Source organism: Eptatretus burgeri, chromosome 18 (genome assembly GCF_056783735.1).
Source record: "Eptatretus burgeri isolate ZD-2024b chromosome 18, Ebu_testis_v1, whole genome shotgun sequence".
NCBI classification, from domain to species: Eukaryota; Metazoa; Chordata; class Myxini; order Myxiniformes; family Myxinidae; genus Eptatretus; species Eptatretus burgeri.
In genome coordinates this window covers 46,402,393-46,414,481 of record NC_140978.1, presented here as the reverse complement: position 1 = coordinate 46,414,481, position 12,089 = coordinate 46,402,393, and the positions used below count along the sequence as shown (strand labels likewise).

General features: G+C 30.2%; 1 protein-coding gene across 6 annotated transcripts in view; it reads right to left on the bottom strand.

The window, feature by feature from the left end:
• The window catches only part of LOC147009039 (GRB2-associated-binding protein 1-like), a 94,334-nt gene that overhangs the window by 41,254 nt on the left and 40,991 nt on the right, over positions 1-12,089 (bottom strand). For all 6 annotated transcript variants that reach the window (XM_085864139.1, XM_085864141.1, XM_085864142.1 and 3 more), the window contains exon 2: positions 209-337. In XM_085864139.1, coding sequence (XP_085720265.1) covers positions 209-337 — 129 coding nt within the window. The remainder of the gene's footprint in view (positions 1-208; positions 338-12,089) is intronic.

The window sequence follows — 12,089 nt, the reverse complement described above, 5'->3', positions numbered from 1 at the left end:
TCCAATACATTTCATGTAAATGTTTTCCTATTCGTGTAAATATATGAAAATATCCATGTTGCTTTCACTCAAACCTTGAATGAAAGCAAGGTGGATGTTTATTATTAGGTGCATAGAAAAATATTTGAATGAAAAGCATAGCATCATGAAACAAGGGCTCAGATGGGGAAAAAAACGCCGACCTCAGGTCAACGTGGACCTTGCTCACCTGCTCACAGAAGTTGAGGTCGATGACTCTGATTGGTTTCTTTGATGCTTCGTTCTTATAATACTCGAGCAAGTTTGGGTTTCCGCTCATGCGACCGCTCCGCAGCACAAACCAGCGCTTCTTCCATGCCTGTGGGATCGAGCAGAACCGGAGAGACAATGGAATTAACCAACATGTAGCGGACGGTGGCAACGAGGGTGGCTTCCTGAGGTTCCTGATAAACGTTTGGACATTTATCAGGGTTTATGGAAAAAGACCCAAGAAATATGAGAAATGCTACAGATGATGAGAACAATTCCTTCCGAAGCAACGACCAAAACAAAAGGATGCAATCACTGGGAGGGAATAATAAATCTCATTCGTTAGATGAACAGTGGGCGTACGAACAACTGGCTGATCTCATAGTGCACTCTTCCCACCCGGGCAGGCTTTCCATTAAGCTAATGGCATGTTATCGACCTGACGGCATGTGAACCATGAAGCAATGAGAAGCGTTTGTGGTGCTGAGAGCACAAACCTGGCCTCGATATTCCACCCATAGATGTCAGAGCAAAACTCGGCCAAGTACGAGACAACAAAATGGCTACACCTTTCAGCTTCTTTGTATGATATAGATCATTACGAGGCGTGTGGAGGTGCTGGTACACACACTTTGTCACATGGAAATCAAGGATATTGGGAGAGAATTCACAAATCAACAGGGAATAAGGAAATTTAAATTAGGATTCCGCATCATGAGCTCGGCTACACATGTGCAGTAACACCAAACAGGCCAAATGGACCAAGTTGTGAACAATTTTTACATTTTCACCAATCATTACCAGACAATTATGATCAAATATCCCATTATCAATTCTCTTTTACACCTACTTTGATGTCCACGTTAAAAAGAAGAATGTGATGTGAATACATCCTCAAAATCCCAATCCTCACCATGTCATGGCAAGCTCCGTTATCATTGCCTCAAATTATTGGAACGGAATTCAAAATGTAATGAGTGCATAATAAAGAAAAACGACAAAAACAATCAAAACTACCACAACAAGCAAAGCCACTAAAATAATCAAAACTATTACAATAATCAAAACGATTGAAGGTGGCATGTGGCAATAGTATAAACAAAACAAAGAAAATAATCAAAACTATGAAAATAAACAAGTAAGAAAATAAAAACATATCACTCTAGTAGAAACAAAACAACAACAATAATCAAAACGATGAAAATAAACAAGTAAGAAAATAAAAACATACCACTATAGTGGAAACAACACTAAGAAAATAATCAAAACTATGAAAATAAACAAGAGAATAAAAATACACCACTATAGTAGAAACAAAACTAAGAAAATAATTGAAACTATGAAAATAAACAAGAGAATAAAAACACACCACTACAGTGGAAACAAAACTAAGAAAATAATCAAAAGTATAAAAATAAACAAGTAAGAAAATAAAAATACACCACTATAGTAGAAACAAAACTAAGAAAATTATCAAAACAACGACAATAATCAAAACTATGAAAATAAACAAGAGAAGAAAAACATACCACTATAGTAGAAACAAAACTAAGAAAATAATCAAAACTATGACAATAAACAAGTCAGAGAATAAAAACACACCACTATAGTAGAAACAAAACTAAGAAAATAATCAAAACTATGTAAATAAACAAGTAAGAGAATAAAAACATACCACTATAGTGGAAACAACACTAAGAAAATAATCAAAACTATGACAATAAACAAGTAAGAGAATAAAAACACACCACTATAGTAGAAACAAAACTAAGAAAATAATCAAAACTATGAAAATAAACAAGTAAGAGAATAAAAACATACCACTATAGTGGAAACAACACTAAGAAAATAATCAAAACTATGAAAATAAACAAGCAAGAAAATAAAAATACACCACTATAGTAGAAACAAAACTAAGAAAATAATCAAAACTATGAAAAAAAACAAGAGAATAAAAATACACCACTACAGTGGAAACAAAACTAAGAAAATAATCAAAACGATGAAAATAAACAAGAGAATAAAAATACACCACTATAGTAGAAACAAAACTAAGAAAATAATCAAAACTATGAAAACAAACAACATTAGTATCGACAAAGCTATGAATATAAACAACTAAGAAAATAAAAAAATAAAAAAGAACACTTCTAGTACAAGTAAACTATGAAAATAAACAAATTATGAAAATAAACAACATGATCGGTCGTAACAAAACTACAAAAATAATCAAAACTACGAAAATACACAACATTACCAGTATAATGAAAACTACAAAAATAATCAACACTACGAAAATAATCAAAACTAAGAAAATACTCAACATTACCAGTATAAACAAAACTACAAAAATAATCAAAACTATGAAAATAAACAACATTAGTATCGACAAAGCTATGAAAATAAACTAAGAAAACAAAAAAATAAAAAAGAACACTTCTAGTACAAGTAAACTATGAAAATAAACAAAATATGAAAATAAACAACACGATCGGTCGTAACAAAACTACAAAAATAATCAAAACTACGAAAATACACAACATTACCAGTATAATGAAAACTACAAAAATAATCAAAACTACGAAAATAATCAAAACTAAGAAAATACTCAACATTACCAGTATAAACAAAACTACAAAAATAATCAAAACTATGAAAATAAACAACATTAGTATCGACAAAGCTATGAAAATAAACTAAGAAAACAAAAAAATAAAAAAGAACACTTCTAGTACAAGTAAACTATGAAAATAAACAAAATATGAAAATAAACAACACGATCGGTCGAAACAATACTACAAAAATAATCAAAACTACGAAAATACACAACATTACCAGTATAATGAAAACTACAAAAATAATCAAAACTATGAAAATAATAAAAACTAAGAAAATACACAACATTACCAGTATAAACAAAACTACAAAAATAATCAAAACTATGAAAATAAACAACATTAGTATCGACAAAGCTATGAAAATAAACTAAGAAAACAAAAAATAAAAAAACACTTCTCGTAAAAGTAAACTATGAAAATAAACAAAATATGAAAATAAACAACACGATCGGTCGTAACAAAACTACAAAAATAATCAAAACTAAGAAAATACACAACATTACCAGTGTAAACAAGACGACAAAAATAATCAAAACTACGAAAATAATCAAAGCTTAGAAAATACACATTACCAGTATAAACAAAACTACAAAAATAATCAATACCATGAAAATAAACAACATTAATATCGACAAAGCTATGAAAATAAACTAACAAAATAAAAAAATAAAAACAAAACTTCTAGTACAAGTAAATTATGAAAATAAACAAAATATGAAAATAAACAACACGATCGGTCGTAACAAAACGACAAAAATAATCAAAACTACGAAAATAATCAAAACCAAGAAAATACACAACATTACTAGTATAAACAAAAACTACAAAAATAATCAAAACTACAAAAATAATCAAAACTAAGAAAATACTCAACATTACCAGTATAAACAAAACTACAAAAATAATCAAAACTATGAAAATAAACAACATTAGTATCGACAAAGCTATGAAAATAAACTAAGAAAATAGAAAATAAAAACAACACTTCTAGTACAAGTAAACTATGAAAATAAACAAAATATGAAAATAAACAACACAATCGGTCGTACCAAAACTACAAAAATAATCAAAACTATGAAAATAATCAAAACTAAGAAAATACACAACATTACCAGTATAAACAAAACTACAAAAATAATCAAAACTAAGAAAATACACATTACCAGTATAAACAAAACTACAAAAATAATCAAAACTATGAAAATAAACAACATTAGTATCGACAAAGCCATGAAAATAAACTAAGAAAATAAAAAATAAAAACAACACTTCTAGTACAAGTAAATTATGAAAATAAACAACATGATCGGTCGTAACAAAACTACAAAAATAATCAAAACAACGAAAATAATCAAAACCAAGAAAATACACAACATTACAAGTATAACCAAAACTACAAAAATAATCAAAACTACGAAAATACACATTACCAGTATAAACAAAACTACAAAAATAATCAAAACTAAGAAAATACACAACATTACCAGTGTAAACAAAACGACAAAATAATCAAAACTATGAAAATAATCAAAGCTTAGAAAATACACATTACCAGTATAAACAAAACTACAAAAATAATCAAAACCATGAAAATAAACAACATTACTATCGACAAAGCTATGAAAATAAACTAAGAAAATAAAAAATAAAAACAACACTTCTAGTACAAGTAAATTATGAAAATAAACAAAATATGAAAATAAACAACACGATCGGTCGTAACAAAACTAAGAAAATAATCAAAACGATGAAAATAAACAAGAGAATAAAAATACACCACTATAGTAGAAACAAAACTAAGAAAATAATCAAAACTATGAAAACAAACAACATTAGTATCGACAAAGCTATGAATATAAACAACTAAGAAAATAAAAAAATAAAAAAGAACACTTCTAGTACAAGTAAACTATGAAAATAAACAAATTATGAAAATAAACAACATGATCGGTCGTAACAAAACTACAAAAATAATCAAAACTACGAAAATACACACCATTACCAGTATAATGAAAACTACAAAAATAATCAACACTACGAAAATAATCAAAACTAAGAAAATACTCAACATTACCAGTATAAAAAAAACTACAAAAATAATCAAAACTATGAAAATAAACAACATTAGTATCGACAAAGCTATGAAAATAAACTAAGAAAACAAAAAAATAAAAAAGAACACTTCTAGTACAAGTAAACTATGAAAATAAATAAAATATGAAAATAAACAACACGATCGGTCGTAACAAAACTACAAAAATAATCAAAACTACGAAAATACACAACATTACCAGTATAATGAAAACTACAAAAATAATCAAAACTACGAAAATAATCAAAACTAAGAAAATACTCAACATTACCAGTATAAACAAAACTACAAAAATAATCAAAACTATGAAAATAAACAACATTAGTATCGACAAAGCTATGAAAATAAACTAAGAAAACAAAAAAATAAAAAAGAACACTTCTAGTACAAGTAAACTATGAAAATAAACAAAATATGAAAATAAACAACACGATCGGTCGTAACAAAACTACAAAAATAATCAAAACTACGAAAATACACAACATTACCAGTATAATTAAAACTCCAAAAATAATCAAAACTATGAAAATAATCAAAACTAAGAAAATACTCAACATTACCAGTATAAACAAAACTACAAAAATAATCAAAACTATGAAAATAAACAACATTAGTATCGACAAAGCTATGAAAATAAACTAAGAAAACAAAAAATAAAAAACACTAAAAGTAAACTATGAAAATAAACAAAATATGAAAATAAACAACACGATCGGTCGTAACAAAACTACAAAAATAATGAAAACTAAGAAAATAAACAACATTACCAGTGTAAACAAGACGACAAAAATAATCAAAACTACGAAAATAATCAAAGCTTAGAAAATACACATTACCAGTATAAACAAAACTACAAAAATAATCAATACCATGAAAATAAACAACATTAATATCGACAAAGCTATGAAAATAAACTAACAAAATAAAAAAATAAAAACAACACTTCTAGTACAAGTAAATTATGAAAATAAACAAAATATGAAAATAAACAAGACGATCGGTCGTAACAAAACGACAAAAATAATCAAAACTACGAAAATAATCAAAACCAAGAAAATACACAACATTACTAGTATAAACAAAAACTACAAAAATAATCAAAACTAAGAAAATACTCAACATTACCAGTATAAACAAAACTACAAAAATAATCAAAACTATGAAAATAAACAACATTAGTATCGACAAAGCTATGAAAATAAACTAAGAAAATAGAAAATAAAAACAACACTTCTAGTACAAGTAAACTATGAAAATAAACAAAATATGAAAATAAACAACACAATCGGTCGTACCAAAACTACAAAAATAATCAAAACTAAGAAAATACACAACATTACCAGTATAAACAAAACTACAAAAATAATCAAAACTAAGAAAATACACATTACCAGTATAAACAAAACTACAAAAATAATCAAAACTATGAAAATAAACAACATTAGTATCGACAAAGCCATGAAAATAAACTAAGAAAATAAAAAATAAAAACAACACTTCTAGTACAAGTAAATTATGAAAAGAAACAACATGATCGGTCGTAACAAAACTACAAAAATAATCAAAACAACGAAAATAATCAAAACCAAGAAAATACACAACATTACAAGAATAACCAAAACTACAAAAATAATCAAAACTACGAAAATACACATTACCAGTATAAACAAAACTACAAAAATAATCAAAACTAAGAAAATACACAACATTACCAGTGTAAACAAAACGACAAAATAATCAAAACTACGAAAATAATCAAAGCTTAGAAAATACACATTACCAGTAATAAACAAAACTACAAAAATAATCAAAACCATGAAAATAAACAACATTACTATCGACAAAGCTATGAAAATAAACTAAGAAAATAAAAAATAAAAACAACACTTCTAGTACAAGTAAATTATGAAAATAAACAAAATATGAAAATAAACAACACGATCGGTCGTAACAAAACTACAAAAATAATCAAAACTACGAAAATAATCAAAACCAAGAAAATATACAACATTACTCGTATAAACAAAAACTACAAAAATAATCAAAACTACGAAAATAATCAAAACTAAGAAAATACACATTACCAGTAGAAACAAAACTACAAAAATAATCAAAACTATGAAAATAAACAACATTAGTATCGACAAAGCTATGAAAATAAACTAAGAAAATAGAAAATAAAAACAACACTTCTAGTACAAGTAAACTATGAAAATAAACAAAATATGAAAATAAACAAAACGATCGGTCGTAACAAAACTACAAAAATAATCAAAACTATGAAAATAATCAAAACTAAGAAAATACACATTACCAGTATAAACAAAACTACAAAAATAATCAAAACCATGAAAATAAACAACATTCGTATCGACAAAGCTATGAAAATAAACTAAGAAAATAAAAAATAAAAACAACACTTCTAGTACAAGTAAATTATGAAAATAAACAAAATATGAAAATAAACAACATGATCGGTCGTAACAAAACTACAAAAATAATCAAAACTACGAAAATAATCAAAACCAAGAAAATACACAACACTACAAGTATAAACAAAACTACAAAAATAATCAAAACTACGAAAATACACATTACCAGTATAAACAAAACTACAAAAATAATCAAAACTATGAAAATAAACAACATTAGTATCAACAAAGCTATGAAAATAAACTAAGAAAATAAAAAATAAAAACAACACTTCTAGTACAAGTAAACTATGAAAATAAACAAAATATGAAAATAAACAACACGATCGGTCGTAACAAAACTATAAAAATAATCAAAACTACGAAAATAATCAAAACTAAGGAAATACACAACATTGCCAGTATAGACAAAACTACAAAAATAATCAAAACTACGATAATAATCAAAACTAAGAAAATACACAACATTACCAGTATAAACAAAACTACAAAAACAAACAAACAAGACGATGAAAACGAACAATGTCATCCCTCCAAGCAACAGGTGCAATAACAATTCTTCATGATGAGGACACAGTTAGCCAGGCATTAAAGGGCCCACAAAGTGCCTTCATGGCCCTCTGTCCTTCAGTTTGACCCCACCACAGAGACCACCCATGCATTTTCACCTCCCAACTGAACCTTTGATCTCCCTACCCCCACCATTCACTGCTCACTCAGATTCCAAACCTTCCTTCTATGAGCAATTCAACATTTTAATTTGCCACGGTCGAGCATGTAATCAACTCGACCAATGCACAATTATCTCAAAGTATAAAAGGCCAAGACGTTCTTTCTGAAGGAGGTTTGAGAGTCAAACATGGACCATTATCAAAGCTTGCAGGCTCTGCCGGGCCAAATGTGGAGCATTAGAGTTGTAAACAAGGGGCAGGCTGCGGACAGCAGGAGAATTACGTCACCATGAGGAGCATTACACCATGGTGCATGAAGCTTGATCATTTATAATTCATCAACAAAACATCCCTAGTCTTTACCAATTGCTCTTCCACCCCATTCATCAACATACTGACCCCAATCATTTCCCCAACCCGAACCAAGCCCATTTACATTGGCCCTTGGAGACGAGAGGGAATGCAATGGCGAGGGTGACAGGAGTTAAGATAAAGGTGTTTTGCCATTCACAGTACACATCCACAATTATAAATTACAGATAAAGATATTTTCACATGACGTCATGTATTTGTATGTGACGTCATGAATTTTAATGTTCTCCCATGCTGCCTGCCGGCAAAATGGCTGAACCGTCAGTTTTCAACCCCAGGCTTAAAATCTAACTTCCAGCAGAACCACATTTTCATTCTACTTTCGATTTTCAATTGACGACGCAAACCAACACGTCAATGAACTTGATTAACTACCTAAGCTGGGTGTGTTATTCCCATGTAATTCAACTGGATCCAGGGTCTTTTGTCAATCCAACAATATTTACCTCTGGAAATACCAAGGAGCCGGCGTAATGAGTCTCCAGGGGACCCGCTGTGCCCTGGTCTCTGAGTAGGTGTTTCGAGCTACCTTTTGGCTCCCTCGTTACCTGGCCAAAGGAGATGTAAACATGGAGACGGGGGTCACCTGCTCACTCGTCACTACTGCTGGCATTGATGGGGTGGTGTAAACGAGACGAATGATCATCCTCCATTTGAAACAATAACGAGCGAAGATCTTTCCTCCAGTAACTCATTAACACTTAAGTATAGAACACTCATCAAAGAATGGAAGAGTTTTCAGCTCCCAATATTATTCCCACTTTCCTTTTTACAACAACTCATCTTCACACATGTTCATAAACACTGGAGTTAGAGATGTAAACAAGCGGCACAGAGATATTTCCAAATATCTATTCTTTGATTGATGGCGGACTAACTACAAGTTGAGGTATTTTAAAAGGTTAGAGTTGTTGATTACCTCCACCACCGAAGGTGAAGGAGGTTATGTTTTCACCCCTTTCTGTCTGCTTGTCTGTGTGCAAGATATCTCTAAACATTGTGGACGGATTTGGATGAAACTTGGTGGACACGTTAGGTGTGTGACCACGACAAATTGATTCGATTTTGGGGAAGATCCGAATCCGGATCGACTACTATAATTTTTTAAGTGATTCTTCACCATTGAGAGATCGGGCTCAAAAATGATATAAAGCATGATATTTAAAAAATGTATTTGGCCTGATATGTTCTCCTGGATCAGGCATTACAAGGCGGATGTATATGTTCCACCAAGCGCCCTTCTCATTAACCTCCGCCATCGAAGATGGACGGAGGTTACTGTTTTCACCCCTGTCCATTTGTTTGTTTGTTTGTTTGTTTGTGAACAGTATTACGGAAAAACTCCTGGACGGATTTCGACGAAACCTGCTGGGGGGATTAGGTATGGTCCAAGGATCATGCCATTAGATTTTGGACTTGGTCCAAAGTCCAATATGGCCGCTATGGTGGCCATTTTGAAAAAATATTTTAATTTTTGTTTTTGCATTTCTACATGTTTTAAGTGATTTCCAACCAAAAAAAAAAAATTTGTTAGAGAAAAAAAAAACAAAATTTTGCAACTTTTTTTCAAAAAAATACTTGAATTTTTTTTGCATTTCTACATGTTTTAAGTGATTTCCAACCCCCCCCCCAAAAAAAAAATTGTTAGAGAAAAAAATTTAGAAATTTTGCAACTTTTTTTCAAAAAAATTTCGATTTTTTTTTTTTTGGGCATTTCTACATGCGCATCGATCTAGTTTAGTTTATTCAATCGTGGTTCAGTAGAGTCTGATCCGTTTTGACCTACAATGAATAGGATATCATCTCCACTTAAGTGACCCAGCAGTATTGACGGCGGAGGTTTTGCACTCTTCCGAGTGCTCCCCCTCTAGTTTTATTTGTTTTACCTTTTTTTGCCACGCATGCAAATTGCAAATTTTGTGTTGAACTTAGCGATCATATTATTTCACATATAATTGTGTGTGTATGTGTATGTATGTGTATATGTATATGTATATGTATGTGTATATGTGTGTGTATGTATATCAATGTGTATATCTGTGCATGTGTGTATGTGTGTATGTGTGTCTGTGTGTCTGTGTGTGTGTGTGTGTGTACAAATTGCCATTTAGTGTGCGACTTGGCTGTAGAAGGTGGCTATTCAAGGTTGGGCAAGAGGAAGCATTTGATTGAACTTAATGTTTGTCAATGTTGGATTGGAAATTGTAAAAGTTGTCCTGTTGTAACCCTGAATGATATAATTTATTGTGAATCTTGCAAGTTAAAATAAACCTCAGAGATAATCACATGTAAAACCTCAAACAAGGTTTACTTATTGACTTGTAGCAAAAGTGTGATGTTTGAGAAAGTATGCAGTATGTGTTTCTGAGATGTCTTGCAAAACAAGGATATGGGGGGACGGGCATCTGCGAGCAGCAAATTTGTTTGGCCGTGATGATGTAAAATGCTGTATTATTTGTCCAGGTACTGCTAAACGGAAGGGTTTTGAAAGTGTCAAAAGTCGATTTGATATATACCGTGCTCAAGTCCATAAATCCATTGAAATAAAATAAGATTTTAAAAGTAGTTTAAAAAATTCCGGAAGTTTACTGCTGTTGATGCAGTATCTTTCCATCTTATTTTAACGAAATTACAGACGTTTTATGCTGTTAATATAATCTCTTTTACATCACCTTATTTAACATGTTACATTAGTTTTTCATGCATGTTCTTTGTGTCCTTTATGACATCCTTAAAAACACTAAGATTCCTGTTTGAAATGATTTTCAAATTGGTTTGATTGCCAGACAGACCGAGTAAAAATAATATCTCACTCCTCTCTGCACATGCACGATCGTGATGAATTCAGAGCTAAAGTACTGCTGAACTGCAGGTTTGTTTTTTGATTCATGTTCAAAATATAACATTCAATTGAGATGAAGTAGTTCCTTGATTATAAACTGACGTTTTAGACAGACAGATAGATAGATAGAAGTGAACCAATTGCTAAACCCTACATTTTATTTGCGTGCATATCGTAACTAGAATGGCACTCGGTAGAGCGAATACCTCGGCCGAGCTAAATAGTTTGCATTTTGTAAACCAATAGGATTATTTTTTGTCCCGATAGGACATATCTGGATCCGGACCTGAACCAAAATCGAATCCCCTTGTTCTTGTCATCTAAACAACTCATTCACATAGTTTTGTCAGAACCCATCCACAACGTGTTACATAACTTATTGAAAGTGAACGTGTACATCACTTTTTTAAAGTGGACGTGTACATAACTTCAAGTGAACATGTCCATAACTTATTTAAAATGAACGTGCATATAACTTATTTAACCTGCATGTGGTACATAACTTATTTAAAGTGAACATGTCCATAACTTATTTAAAGTGAACATGCACATAACTAATTTAAAGTGTATGTGCACATAACTTATTTAAATTAAACATGTACTTAACTTATTTAAAGTGTACATAACTTATTAAAGTGTACGTGCACATAACTTGTTGAAAGTGAACATGTACTTAACTTATTTAAAGTGTACATAACTTATTAAAGTGTACGTGTCCATAACTTATTTAAAGTGAACGTGTACATAACTTATTGAAAGTGAACGTGTGTGTAACTTATTTAAAGTGAACGTGTCTATAACTTATTAAAGTGTACATGTACTTAACTTATTTAA